We start from the raw sequence: 14872 nt of genomic DNA, 5'->3' as shown, positions 1-14872 counted from the left end.
TTTTAAAAGAAAGAAAGAAAATACTATGAACAACTATATGCCAACAAGCTGGACAATTTGGATGAAATGAACAAATTCATAGAAAAAATACTATCTCCCAAAACTGAATCAGGAAGAATCAGAAAACCTGACTAGGCCAATAACTGATGAAATAGAAGCAGTAATAAAAAAAAATTTCAGCTGAAACCGGTTTGGCTCAGTGGATAGATATATTTTACTGATTTTTTACAGAGAGAGGAAGGGAGAGAGATAGAGAGCTAGAAACATCGATAAGAGAGAAACATCGACCAGCTGCCTCCTGCACACACCCCACCGGGGATGTGCCCGCAATTAATGTACATGCCCTTGACTGGAATCGAACCTGGGACCCTTCAGTCCGCAGACTGATGCTCTACCATTGAGCCAAACCGGCTTCGGCAATAAAATATATATATTTTTTAAATTCCCAGCATACAAAAGCCTGTGTCTGGATGCCTTCACAGGGGAGTTTTACCAAACATTCAAAGAAGAACTAATACCCACACTTCTCAAACTACATATTCAAAAAAATCCAAGAGGAAAGAACACTTCCAAGTTCTTTTTATGAGGCCAGCATTATCCTAATTCCAAAACCAGATAAAGACACTAAAAGAAGGAGAATTACAAACCAAAATCACTTGATGAACATAGATGCTAAAATCCTCAATAAAATATTAGCAAATCAGATCCAGCAATATATATATATTTTTTTAATATATTTTATTGATTTTCCACAGAGAGGAAGGGAGAAGGATAGAGAGCTAGAAACGTCGATGAGAGAGAAACATCGACCAGCGGCATCCTGCACACCCCCTACCGGGGATGTGCCTGCAACTAAGGTACATGCCCTTGACGGGAACCGAACCCGGGACCTTTCAGTCCGCAGGCCGATGCTCTGTCCACTGCGCCAAACTGGTTTCGGCACCAGCAATATATATTTTTTTTAAATCATACTCCATGACCAAATGGGATTTATTCCAGGGATGCAATGCTGGTACAATATTCACAAATCAATAAATGTGATACATCACATAAATAAACTGAAGGACAAAAATCACGATACATCACATATTAATAGACACAGAAAAAGCATTTGACAAAATCCAACACCCATTTTTGATTAAAGAAAAAAAAAAAAAAAAAACTCAACAAATTGGGAATAGAGGGAGCATATCTCAACATCGTAAAGACCATATATGACAAACCTACAGAGAACATGACACTCAATGGGCAAAACCAAAACCATTTCCAAGACAGGGATGTCCACTCTCACCACTCCTGTTTGACATAGTACTGGAAGTCCTAGTCACAATGATCAGACAAGAAGAAATAAAAGGCATCCAAATTGGAAAGGAGGAAGTAAAACTCTATTTGCAGAAGACATAATATTATACATAGAAAACCTTAAAGACTCTACCAAAAAACTAGATTTAATAAATTAATTTGGAAATGTAGCATAATACAAAATCAACACCCAGAAAATTGTGAGTTTTTTTATACACCAACTACAGGCCCAGTGCACAAAATTCTTCCACTGGTAGTTTCCCTAGTGGCTTCTGGCTGCTGGTTGGGTACTCTCTCTCTTCCCCCTGCCACCTGCCCCCGCCCCCGCCACTGCTGCTGGTTGCTGACTGTGGGGCCTGATCACTCCGCCAATCACCCCACTCTGCCCAGCTCCCAGGCACTGAATGAGCCGGGCAGCAGCCTCACTCCCTGCCACCACTGCTGGTCACCCTGCATCAGGCCCCTACTCAGCTCACTCAGAGCCTGGGAGCCGGTGGTGGTGTGGCCATCGGATCAGCGGGGCAATCGCCCCACCTGGTGACCAGTGGCTCACACCCGCCTTGGCCTGGTGCAGCCCACTCACCTGCTCCACCATTCTGCCCCAAGCCCACTCTCATCGTGCAGCGCCTCCACTGCTGGCCACTGCCTATGCCACGTCACCAACACCTGCCATGTTCCACGCTGCTCCCTGGTGGTCAGCGCACATCATAGCAAGTGATCAAATTTCCGGCAGAACTCCCAGTCAAGGGAACAATTTGCACATTAGACTTTTATTATATAGAATAATGAATTATCAGAAAGAGAAACTAAAACAAAACAAACAAAAACATTGTAACACTTATCATTGCAACAAAAAATTAAGATACTTAGGAATGAACTTAACAAAGGAGGTAAAAGACTTGTACATACTCAGAAAACTACAGGGCGGCCGAAACGGGTTTGGCTCAGCGGATGGAGCATCGGCCTGCGGACTCAAGGGTCCCGGGTTCGATTCTGGTCAAGGGCATGTACCTTGGTTGCGGGCACATCCCCGGTGGGGGGTGTGCAGGAGGCGGCTGGTCGATGTTTCTCTCATCAATGTTTTTAGCTCTCTATCCCTCTTCTTTCCTCTCTGTGAAATATCAATAAAATATATTAAAAAAAGAAAGTAAAAGAAAACTACAGGGCATTGAAAAAAAGAGAAGGTATAAACAAATGGAAGAATATCCCATGTTCATGGATTGGTAGAATAAACATCATTAAAATGTCTATACTACCCAAGGCAATCTATAGATTGAATGCAATCCCTATTAAAATACTAATGGCATATTTCACAGATCTAGAACTAATACTCCAAAAATTTATATGGAATTAAAAAAAGACCCCAAATACTAGTAGCTGCAGCAATCTTGAGAAAGAAGGACAAAGTTGGAAGAATCACAATATCAGATTTCAAGTTATTCTACAAAGCCACCATAATCGAAACAGCTTGATACTGGCACAAGAACAGGCATATAAATCAATGGAACTGAACAAAGACCCCAGAAATTAACCCAAATCATTACACTCAATTAATATTTGACAAAAGAGGCACAAACATACAATGGAGTCAAGACGGTCTCTTCAACAGACGGTGAAAGACCAACCAGCTAGGTCTTTCCCATCTTTAATCAATAAATATTATTCCCCTTAGGAGAAGGTGGAAAAGTTACCCATATTAAAAATACTAAAAATAAACATTAATAAACACCATTAAATGTTAATTCTACATCTCGCTAACCTGTTTCATTAACTAGAACTCCAGAGTAAAAATAGTTATAGCTTTTGACATGGCATCGTATTTCTCTAAAATATTAATTAAGACAGATTCCCAATTTGGTAAACCTAATAAATAATTTAATGCCATTTGGTTTTCAACAGAATTGTATCTTTATTTTTTTTAAAAAGATCTCACACATTTATTACTGAACCATCCTACTATTGCGGTGTGTGTGGGGGGGGGGGGGGGGGGATCAACAGAGTAAAATCACAAGTCCATTAATTCTCCAATTTAAATGCTCCAACTGTCCAGACAGTAGCATCTTTTCAATCATTTAAAGGTGTAGGCAACCTGGATACAGCATAAATATGTGAGTCATCTCTCATAGACCCAGTTTGGTTCTTCTCCAATGTCTCCTCTTCGAGTTGTACCTGATTTTATTACCAGTTTTCATCCGAATCCATTGGGGAATGGGCCGATTCTGCTTTTGTTTCTTGGCCAGGAACATCTTGATCCTGAAAGTCTTGTGGGAAGACATGGTGAAGGAGAGGCGAACGCAGGCACCTCGATGGTGATGGTGGAGAAAGAGAGCCAGAATTGCATCTTTATCATCAAGCTAAAGACTAACAAAGTAACAATGTCCTAGCTGGTTTGGCTCAGGGGATAGAGCTTCGACCTGCAGACTGACGGGTCCCTCGTTTGATTCCATTCAAGGGCTCAATCCCCAGTGTGGGTGGGCAGCAGGCAGCCAATCGATGATTCTCTCTCATCATTAATGTTTCTTTTTCTCTCCCCCCTCCTTTCCTTTCTGAAACCAATAAAAAAAAAAATAGATTTTACTCTCTATCCCTCTCCCTTCCTCTCTGTAAAAAACCAATAAAATATATCAAAAATATGTATTTTAAAAATAATGACAATTTCACTAAAAGGTTAAATAAGTCCATTGTTCATCATGTAATCAGACACCCTTAAATTAACTCTAGCAGACAGTCTAAGGAATTAATGGATCAATCTCCTAAGCACATCAAAGAAAGTGCTAATACACTGGACATTTAAAAAACAATGGCAGTAGAACAGTTTATTTAAACTTCTAATAATAAAACAATACCGAAGTGAAAACCCTTGTGAAATTTTTCTTCTCATTTTAGTAAAAATATAATTAATACTTTATACTTGCGTGACACTGTAAAGTTTAGACAAAATATACAAGAGAGCTCCATAATACACTTGAAATATAAAACACTCTACTATAACTTTTTCAGTATAGGCACAAAGTTCCTTTAAGTTCCAAGGATGTCTATTTATCCTTCATTATTTATTAGGACAACTTCAAGTAGGCCAGCTTACAAGTAAACAATGCACTACAAATGGCTCTTACTTATTACATAGGTCTTGGGATAAACATGTTTATACTTTGACTGAACAGTCACATGAATACTATAAACATGGCGACTGTACATCACTATGCGGTGAAATTTCTTGCCTTCCTTCATGATTTCTTCAGTCTTTTTTTCAGTGGACAAATTATTTTCTAAAAAGTTTGAATCTTCTAAGTACAGCTCATCTCCTGAAAAATATTTTAATTCACAGTGTTATTTTCATATATATATTCCAATATTTTTTTCATAAATATATATTCCAATATATTAGTGACATATAAATCAGTTTTTTTAATCTGTTTCATGTGCTTAGAACTAAGATAATAAATAACCCTAATTTTATCTGTTTATCTCAATTTCTTTCGTGTGTGTGTGTGTGTGTGTGTGTGTTTAGGGCTAAAACTTAGTTTTGAACTCTTTCTTGTGTTTTTAATACCCACACTCCCTAGCTTCCCATTCTCCAGCCAAAAACTTTCTTTGGGCACATGAATATTTATGACTGATACTTTTTCATCATAAATTATAGCTTTTATATAGTTCATGACTCTCTTTATTATGGTCAATAATAATATTGGCCTTGTCCATACATATTTTTGTGTCTCAATGTCGAATGCTATAATAATTTTAAAATCAGAAAAATTATCATTTATACATTAATATTGCTAAATTTTCCCACAGTAGGATGAGTAACAAACAGTATCACTATTGTGAGAACTGAGACAGGTAGCCATAAATAAGACAGGTCACAAAGCCCAATGCTAAACTGTCACAAAACCTCCATCTTATATTTGCCCAACAACTGACCACCAACAAACTCCCTAATTCAAATAAGATGACAATTTACAAGTTCTCATAATTCAAAATTAAAATGTAAAAAAGTGAAATAACATGAAAGAACTTTGTCAATGTCTAGGAAATATAGTTACATAAATGTGTATGTGTATATATAAAGTAACTTATTCAGAACTTCAGATTATAATAAATATTATGGATATTTTATAGACTTTGATCTTATTTCATTAATACTTCTGTAGTGTATAAAACAGACTATAAATCGTGTCCTCTCTTTTGGGCAGTACTGCCATATTGCCCAGTGAATTAAATACGAATACTAACTAAAGCATTGAAGCTTCACTGATTTTACCTGGTAAAAGTGAGATTTGCCCATCAGCAGTTAATAATATGATCGGCATCCATCTTTCCACCCCGTCTAATACATGATCCAAACAAAACTTGTGCAAGTCCGAGAGAGAGGCAAAGTTTTCCAGTCTTCTTATTTCATAGAACTGTGGGGGTGCCAACCAAATTTCTTTTGATATGAAACTTTCAGTTGCCTCTGACGGAGATGACCACTGGGGAAGACAAAGGTATGGTTTCCTAAGGTTTATTCCATAAACAATACAAGATTTGAGATTGTTAGATCAGTACCTAATGTCTCATTGAATATATAAAGTTAATTCATTAATGTGCCTTGCTAGATTACTTGGAGACAACATGAAAAGGTTTGATAAAGAAAGCTGTGTTGATCCCCTTAAGAGGTTATTATTGGAATACTGACCCTGAGAACTAGTAAATAAACCAGCATAGATCACCAGGGTTGAGAGTCACTCAGCATAAAGGGCAGGTGATACTGAGAAGGCAAAGCAGTTCCGGTCTAAGAAGACTGGGAAGTATAAACTCATGGCAGCAGACTGAGAATTTAGTATCCATATGTTTCTCCCATACACGAGGACGTGGTAGTGACAAGACAAAGCTCTCTCAGGCCCTGGGGGGTCTCCAGAAACCAAAATGGAACATGATATGTACCTCATGTCATAATGGGGGTAAAAGGTAAGGAGCAGTAGGAGCTTTCAAGGAAGGTCAAGAGGTATATCTCAGTCTACAGTCCCAGGAATGTAATAAAAGCAGGGCATAACCAGCCAGTGTTTGCCCATTTAACTTGTGTTGTCTCAGTGCAGTGACTTACCCTCCTTCCAGAGCCTTCCTTCCATACACATTTGCACAAAAAGAGCTGCTGATTCAATGAATATGGAATAACCCAAAAAGGTCTTTCTTTAACTGGTTTATAAAATATCCACTTACGCTGGGGAAAACTGATTCGCACGATCAAACCCAGGGAGTTGACATTGATTTCTGCCTTGGATAACAATAGGCCAAAGGTTCACAAGCTCGTATATGCTTCAAGATCCCCTAAGAAGCTTGTTAAAACTTCAGTCTCTAGGGCCCAGAAATCTGTTTAGCAAGAACCCCAGATTATTCTGAAGTTGGCTACATTTTGTAAACCAACCTAGGACCTCAAAGGACCACCCAATCTTTAAGTTATTTACAAAATATTCTGCTTTGTCAGTTCTATAATATGTGAGTTCAATGACATTACTCAAGATGAAGTATCGACCCACTTAATCCATTACTCAAGATGAAGTATCGACCCACAATAAGCATCGACCCACTTAATCCAACCTGTTCCAGTTAGTTCAAACCATAGGTTAAAAGAATTTACCTTTTATTAGTTACTTGCTACTAGTAAAGCAATGCTCAAATACTTTGTTTCCACTAGGCTTTGAAACCTAGCACTGTTGATACTTTAGACCAGATAACTCTTTGTCGTGGGAGGTTGTCCTGTGCACCAAAGGATGTTTAGTAGCATACCTAGGCTCCACCCAGTAAAAGCCCCCAGAAGTCCCTGAGTTGTGACAACTAAAAATGTTTCAGACATTGACAAATGTACCTGGGTGTGGGGAGGACAAATCCCCTATTGAGAACCACTAGACTAGACCAGGGTAAGAATTATTTATTGGAACCTCCTCTTCTATATTACCTTCCCCCAACATAATGTAAAAAATAGGTAAGTGGCCGGGACCGGTTTGGCTCAATGGATAGAGCGTTGGCTTGGGGACTGGAAGGTCCTGGGTTCGATTCCGGTCAAGGGCATGTACCTTGGTTGCGGGCATATCCCCAGTAGGGGTGTGCAAGAGGCAGCTGATCGATGACTCTCTCTCATCAATGTTTCTAACTCTCTCTCTCTCTCCCTTCCTCTCTGTACAAAATCAATAAAATATATTTAAAGAAAAAAAATAGGTAAGTGGACAAAGTCTATAAAATCACAGTTTTGAACACTGAAAAATGAAGAATTGTATATGAGGAAAGAAAAACAAATTAGGTGAACTCAGTCAAGTTCCAAGAGTGGCCAAGGCTTCTTTCCTAAAGGTAATCCCCAGACCACAGCACCAAGAGGGGAAGCTAATGTGTAGGTTTTCACTGACTTGAAGAGACAAGGACCAGAGTTTGGAAAGACAGGGGAGAATTGGGAAGGAATGTACCTGAGGGGAGGGATCCACACAAGGTAGACCTTCTGAAATATGTTCAGGGAGCTCTGGAGTCTTCACTAAACAGTAACAACATATGCATAAAGTGAAACCACATGACACTGGAGAACAAATTTTAAGAAAACAACAATTACCTGAGAGCTTTAAGACCAACAATTCCAGGGCTCACCTTAGGCCAGAAGTATTTCAAATTCCCTCAACCCCTGTGGAGAGATCTCGTTGAATTTACAGTTATCCATTCAGTAGACCCCCAGAAGGCACACATTATAAGTGAAGCTATTAGCCCTAGAATAGACTACCATAGACCTACCCTAAGACCACTTAAAGTAACAAACTTCAAAAGGATCAAGTTAATTTGCAAGAGCTTAAGTTCCTGCCAAGAAAACTTCAACAATCCTTAAAGGAATATGACAAAATCCAGTACTCAACTCAAAATCACAATTCCCAACATTCAACCAAAAATTGCAAGACCCACTGCAAAACAGTACCCATAACTAGAGGAAAAATCTGTCAACAGAAACAGACCCCAAATATTACAGAGATAATGAAAATAGCAGAAAAGGACCTTAAAACCATTGTACAGCCCTAACTGGTTTGCTCAGTGGATAGAGCAGTGGATAGAGCGACGGCCTGCGGACTGAAGGGTCCCAGGTTCAATTCTGGTCAAGGGCATGTACCTTGGTTGCAGGCACATCCCCAGTGGGGAGTGTGCAGGAAGCCGCTGATCCATGTTTCTAACTCTCTATCCCTCTCCCTTCCTCTCTGTAAAAGATCAATAAAAAAATATACATTTTTTTTTTTTAAATCGCGTGAAACCCAGACCCGGCCTCGCTGCCTCCCCACCACACCCCACCCCAATTGGTCTAGATCCAGACCTGGCCAGTCCTATCCTTGTCAAGCCTTATAGAACTGAAAAAAGACAACCATTCGCTGAAAATTTAAGCATTCCTCTCTTAGTTCAGTATTTGATGGAACCAGTAAATACGGGAAGACCTAAAAGACACTATCAAGAAATCTAACCTAATTGTCAATTTTACAAACACTCCCTCAAACAGCAGAATATTCATTTTAGAAGCAAAGGACACAACCCACCAAAATAGGCCCTATTTGTGGCTATAAAGCAAGTCTCAATGACCTTTAAAAGGAAACGGAATTAGCTGAAACCGGTTTGGCTCAGTGGATAGAGCGTGGCCTGAGGACTAAGAGGTCCCAGGTTCGATTCCGGTCAAGGGGGAGGACGCCCTACCTGGCTGCCCACCACCTCATCCAGGTCCGGGAAGACGGGCGGCGGGTCGCGCAGGCAGCACAGGAAGAAGGCCGTGTCGAAGCGGCGGCCGCCGGGCCGGATGAAGGGCGTGAGCCAGGCGCCCCAGGCGTGCAGCGCCCAGATGTCGGGGGTGCAGTCCAGCCGCGCGCACAGGCGCAGGAAGTGGCTCGGGTCGCGGCGGACGCGGGCGCGCCAGGCGGCCAGGTCGGCGGGCGGCGGGAGGGCGCGGCCGGGCGCGGGCGCGGCGGGCGGCGGGGCGGCGCGGGGCCGCAGCAGCAGCACGCCCGCCTCCTCGAAGGTCTCGCGGATGGCGCAGATGCGGAAGGCCACGTCGTCCGGCAGCCCCGCGCGGTCCTCCGCGGCGGCCGGCAGCACCGGGAAGGCGGCGGGCGAGGGCGGCGCGGGGCTGAGGCCGAAGCGCGGCGGCCCGTGGTGCGGCGCGAAGAGGCGCAGCCACTCGTCTGAGCGGTCCGCCGCGTCCACCACGCCGCCCGGGAAGACGTGCGCCCCGGGCATGAAGCTTTGCCGCGGGGAGCGCTGCAGCAGCAGCAGCCGGAAGCCCTCGGCCGGCAGCGGCGGCAGCGACGGCGCCCCGGGGCCTGGCTGCGCCCAGCCCGCCGCCAGCACCAGGGTGGCCGCCCGCCGCCAGTTGCTGGAGCCGGAGCGCAGGTAGCCGCTCATGGTGTCCGGCGCTCCGGGACCCCCTGGGGCCGCCCGCGATCGTCCCGGGCCTGAGGACGGAGGCCTGTGTCTCCGAGGTCGAAACGCCACCGCCGGCTCCGGGAACCGGCTGGAGAGGCTTGGCTGGTGCCTTCCAGGGGGAGAGGCGTGGTGCGGCCGCCTGCAAGCGCCGCCTCCAGAGCCCTGTCCCCACCCAGGCCACTCTCTGGGGACGAGGGCTGTCACCGCTGCGTTAAAGGAGAGCCGCGCAGCCCTCACAAGGGACACTGGACCAAAAGCAGGAATGCTTCTGGGCCGTGGCCTGCCGGCGTAAAAGTGTGATACACACCCAGGCCTGTGGTGTGACCAAAAGGGGACCTGGCCCTAAGCGGGTGAGCCTAGGGCCAGCCGGTAGTTTGTGGGAAAAATTCACAACACAAGTCCTGGTGAATTTTAGAGGACATTTATTAAAGCTGGGCCCAGGCTGGTGGGCTCAGTGGTTGGAGCGTCAGCTCGAACACTGAAGAGCCGGGGGTTGGATTTCAGGTCAAGGGCACGTATCGTGGGGGATGACAGGAGAAACCAATGGATGTGTCTCATACCAATGTTTCTTGTCCTCTTCTCGCCCCCTTCTCTCTCTCTCTCTCTCTCTCTCTCTCTCTCTCTCTCTCTCTCTCTCTCTCTGGAAGTCAATGGAATACCTATCCTCAGGTGAGGACTTGAAAAAAAAAAAAAAAGAACAAAAAAGGTGGGGACGATGAAAGCAGGAAGGGCAGAGGAAATGAGCCTGGGCTCTACTGCTCTGGCTCACTAAGACGTCAGAGAAAAGGGGCCTTGAAGAGAGGCTCAGGGAGTTTGTTCCAGATGAACTGCCACTGCCCGTTGCTGTCCTGGTTCCAAGCCTCGTGGGGTCCTTTAGAAGTTTGTAGTGCATGCCTGTGAGGAAAGAAGGGGAGCATGGAGCTGGACCTTTATTTTGAGGGGTTTATTTTGGGGAGAATCTCAATATAACATTCATCAGCTTTATGCAGATTGCCAACATGAGATTTATTCTTTTAACTTCATCTGTCCTTGGGTGTGGTTGGCAAATGGCACTATTTGGATTTCTGCTGATTGTCTCCCGAGTAGGTGACTTAAGCTATTTATCCTCTGGTTGGGAAGGAGAAGTATAAACCACTTACTCTTAAGTGTTCCTGGTTTGGGGAAGATAGGATTTACTAGATGGCTGCAAACTGTACTGTGTTAGGCAAGAAATAATGAGGGCCTGAACTAGGGGAGTAGCTGTGGAGAGGGGGGTGAGGTGGGAGAAGGGAGTGACTTAGAGAGCAAGGGAGAGGAAGGAGTTAAGATTCTAGCTTGGGAGACTGAAGTAACAGTCCTTCAGTCCTAGGTGTAATAACGTTAATATTTACTACTAAGCACTTTCTGTGTGTGAGGCACTAGGAACTTTGTATAATCCTCACAAAATCTTATAAGGTAGAAATAGCTATTGCCATTTCACAGATGAGAAATCATTCACAGAAGAGTTAAGAAAGGACACACTCTTCACTGTAAAATAACACCATGGTTTGTAGGTATAAATGTTTGTTTCTATGTCAGGTGGTTTTCCCAAAGGTGGTCACTCTTGAGAGATGGCCGAGTTCTGGAGTACATAGCAGAGTGATGCACTTTGGTTAGATCTTAACCGGTGCAGAACAGTCTCCAGAACTGCACGCTGCTGTGTGGGTCTTAGGCAGCTCTATGATAATGCAGCACCACTTTATGCATGTATCCAGAGATCATCCTATGAAATAAAAGGCTAATATGCAAATCAACCGAACGGTGGAACAACGGGTCGCTATAACGTGCACTGACCACCAGGAAGCAGATGCTCAACATAGGAGCTTCCCCCTGGTGGTCAGTGCGCTCCCACAGGGGGAACACTGCTCAGTCAGAAGTCAGGCTCATGGCTGGGGAGTGCAGTCCCACCTCAGCTGCAGATGGGCGTTAAGGAGTGAGGGGTCTTGGACTACGAAAGGAATGTCTGAGTCCCGGCTAAGGCCCTAAGACAGCAGGTGGACATCTCCCAAAGGGTCCCAGACTGCAATAGGGTGCCGAGCTGAGAAATACCCCCCCAGTGCACTAATTTTGTGCACTGGGCCTCGAGTAACCTATAACCTCAGTTGTCTGAACCATAGCCAAGAGCCAGAACAGAATCAAAGAATAGACCCTGAGCAGCAAGAGATACAAATATATTAAAATCTAATGTGCTTTGCTCACAGGAAAACGAATTAATAGATTTATTACTTATCTATTGCTGTTAAATTCTTAAAAAAAAAAAAAAAAAAAAAAAAACTTGGTGGCTTAAAACAAACATTTACTATCTCACAGTTTTTCACATTAGGAATTCAAGAGCATCTTAGCTGTGTGATTCTGACTCTATCTCCTATCAAATTGTGGTCAGCAAGTCAGCTGGGATTTGGCTGGGCACTGGGAAGGAGGATCCATTTCTACAATGCCTCAATCACATGGCTTTCAGTTTGACACACTTTCTGTCCATATGTATAACTTTATTATGATTAAAACACCAGAAGAGAGTCTGAGATATAAAAACCAAAACAAAAATTACCTGTGATGCCTGTCATAAAGGATAAAGAATTAGAAAAAAAAAAATGGCCCAGTCAGCATAGTTCAGTGGTTGAGCTTTGACCTATGAACCAGGAGATCACAGTTTGATTCCTGGTCAGGGCACATGCCTGGGTTATGGGCTCCATCCCCAGTGTGGGGTGCGAAGGAGGCAGCCAATCAATTATTCTCTCTCATCACTGATGTTTCGCTCTCACACTCCATCTCTGATATTAATAAAAATATATTTTTAAAAATAATTAGAAAAAATGGAAAAGAAAAAACTCCAATTGTGTAGAAAAATGGGCAAGAGATAATGAAACGATAGTTCATTGTGATTTACTCAAGGTCCCACAACAGCAAGTAGCAAAACCTCTCCAGATTTTGTTCTGAATGCCATGCCCAGCCCTGTTTTGCCATGCACACTGCCAGCTACCACAGGCCTGACAGGAAGTGCACACAGCCATCCCCTTCTAGTGCTAGCAATTACCATGTGCCGCTCCCTCACAATACGAGTCAACAGTTACTTCATAGCTAAGGAAAGTTGACTCTTCATTCTTATGCTCTACTAGTCCTCCCTAGCTATCTTCACAATACAAAATTTCCTCATTTGATTTATTAGAACATGAATAATCCTGGGAGGGAGGGGAGCGTTACAAACATGTCGCATTGCTTCTTACCCACAGCTCAAGTGAGCTTTTATTTCAATCTCTTTCCTCAATCCTAAATTCATTTCTATTATCCATTACTTACCAAGTTTTTTCACTTGAAAAATGGAAGAGAATGTGATCTGCAGGGCTAGCCATGGAGAGATTATTTTAGCTTAGAGATTCAACAGTAACAGGCGTTTGTTCCACCTGCCTAGAAACCAAGGCATGTCACTGCTGTGGAACAAAATTCGCCTATGAAGGGCGAGTAACATTTGTGCACCAAGAATCACCACCTAAAACTCAGTTCCCAAAGGGTTTTCTGAGAAGAGTTTTTAAAAGATTCACAACTTCTTTCTTTTTTGCCCATGTTTTTTGTTTGTTTGTTTGTTGTTGTTTTTTAATATATTTTTATTGATTTTTTACAGAGAGGAGGAGAGAGGGATAGAGAGCCAGAAAAACATCGACCAGCTACCTCCTGCACAACCCCCACCGGGGATGCACCCGCAACCAATGTACATGCCCCCGACCGGAATCGAACCCGGGACCCTTCAGTCTGCAGACCGACGCTCTACCACTGAGCCAAACAGGCCCCGGCAACAACTTTTTTTTTTTTTTTCCTCAAAAATGTATATTCTGCCCTGGCCAGTTTGGCTCAGTTGGGTGAGCATTATTTTGTGCACCATGAGATTGCAGGTTTGATTCTGGAACAGGGTACTTGCCAGGTTTTGAGTTCGATCTCCAATAGGGGGTATGCAGAAGACAGCCAATAAATGTCTCTCATCTATGTTTTTTTTTTTTTCCCTCTCCCTCTCTCCTTCCTCTCTAAGATAAATAAAAACATGTATTTTTTAAATGTATGCATTCCATTTATGTGACATTTTGGAAAAGGCAAAACTATAGGGACAGAAATCAGGTAAGTGGTAGCCAGAGTCAGGGGGGAGAGGAAAGGACTGACTACTAAAGGAAACTTTTGGGGGTGAAGGAAACATTGTTTATCTTGTCGAGGGTGGTGGTTACATGATTGTATACATCTGTCAAAACTCAAAACTGCACACCTAAGACGGGTGAGTGTTGCTGCCTTTAAATTATACCTCAATAGACCCGAATTCTTTAGCTGCTGGGATGCCATCGCCTGGCGGCCCTCTGTGGGCTCCGCAAGCCATGGGCAGCAAGAAGAAGGAAATTGCCCTGCAGGCGGAGCCGACTGCCTTGACGTCCTGGAAAAGTACCGCGGGAGGTGTGAGCCTACCTTCCTGTTCCATGCAGGCCTCTGGATCACCGACAGCGAAGTCAGAAATGAAAATAAAGGGAGGGAATGGGGAAGTGGGCAGGCGGAGTGCAGCCTCCGGGCGAGCTCTCTCTTGGTGACCTGCCGCCTTCGCCCCGCATTCCCGAGAGCCTTACTTGTGATCCCAGAGGGCTCGCGTCTTGAACTTAGACATTAAGCTCTGCCAGGACCACGAGAAACAGCCTGTGGTTCTGAGATATTATTTCCTGGTGACACAGGCTGTTTTCCATAAATAATTGGCTGCCTCTGAAGAACGACACACCTGTGGCGGAGCGAGGGGCATTTCCTGGTGCTCTGAGCACCTGCCAAAGAGCACTCGTGTCCTGCGTCCATCGCTCCAGTTCTCACATTCAGGTCCAAGGGGCAAAGTCCTGTTTGTATAGAATGGACAGGATTCGAATCACACTGTCCCCCCAGGAAACTGGCAATTTCCCCCAAGAAAGACGATCCCAAATGCTGGTGCTCGCTCTGTACTCCTTCCCCGCGCTGTGTGGGCAATCGCTTCATATTTACTCGCATTTTAGTTCTCCCGTTGCCAGCCCTGTATGTGTACTCGATGCTTGTGCAAACAGGCAGATGGTGAGCCTGAAGCTCAGCACGGATTTCCTTGTCTCCAAACACCCTCACCACCGCCTCCCCGCGCCGTCACACCCTACGA

At 43.9% G+C, this 14872-nt stretch overlaps 2 protein-coding genes across 2 annotated transcripts; both read right to left on the bottom strand.

The window, feature by feature from the left end:
• Window positions 1-2051: 2051 nt before the first annotated feature.
• Window positions 2052-3958, bottom strand: LOC311633298 (large ribosomal subunit protein eL39-like). Its single transcript, XM_084905738.1, has one exon. It carries the CDS (start codon window positions 3576-3578, stop codon window positions 3423-3425), a length of 156 nt encoding a protein of 51 aa, XP_084761864.1. The 5' UTR covers window positions 3579-3958; the 3' UTR covers window positions 2052-3422.
• A 133-nt stretch (window positions 3959-4091) lies between these two features.
• Window positions 4092-9953, bottom strand: NUDT19 (nudix hydrolase 19). Its single transcript, XM_084905723.1, has 3 exons — window positions 8992-9953; window positions 5564-5771; window positions 4092-4607 (listed from the first exon to the last, which is right to left on the bottom strand). Exons 1-3 carry the CDS (start codon window positions 9691-9693, stop codon window positions 4402-4404), a joined length of 1116 nt encoding a protein of 371 aa, XP_084761849.1. The 5' UTR covers window positions 9694-9953; the 3' UTR covers window positions 4092-4401.
• Between the last annotated feature and the right edge of the window lie 4919 nt (window positions 9954-14872).

Source organism: Pipistrellus hanaki (genome assembly GCF_964339955.1).
Source record: "Pipistrellus hanaki genome assembly, chromosome: 15".
Classification (NCBI taxonomy): domain Eukaryota; kingdom Metazoa; phylum Chordata; class Mammalia; order Chiroptera; family Vespertilionidae; genus Pipistrellus; species Pipistrellus hanaki.
Note: the sequence above shows the minus strand (reverse complement) of the source record. Positions and strands in the feature narration are given on the sequence as shown.

Coding starts and splice junctions, on each gene's coding strand:
- LOC311633298 (XM_084905738.1), bottom strand. CDS start 3,578: ATGTCTTCCCACAAGACTTTCAGGATCAAGATGTTCCTGGCCAAGAAA.
- NUDT19 (XM_084905723.1), bottom strand. CDS start 9,693: ATGAGCGGCTACCTGCGCTCCGGCTCCAGCAACTGGCGGCGGGCGGCC. Junction 5,772..8,991: donor ATGAGGTGGTGGGCAGCCAG/GTAGGGCGTCCT, acceptor TGTCTTCCCCAG/TGGTCATCTCCGTCAGAGGC. Junction 4,608..5,563: donor GCAAATCTCACTTTTACCAG/GTAAAATCAGTG, acceptor AATATTTTTCAG/GAGATGAGCTGTACTTAGAA.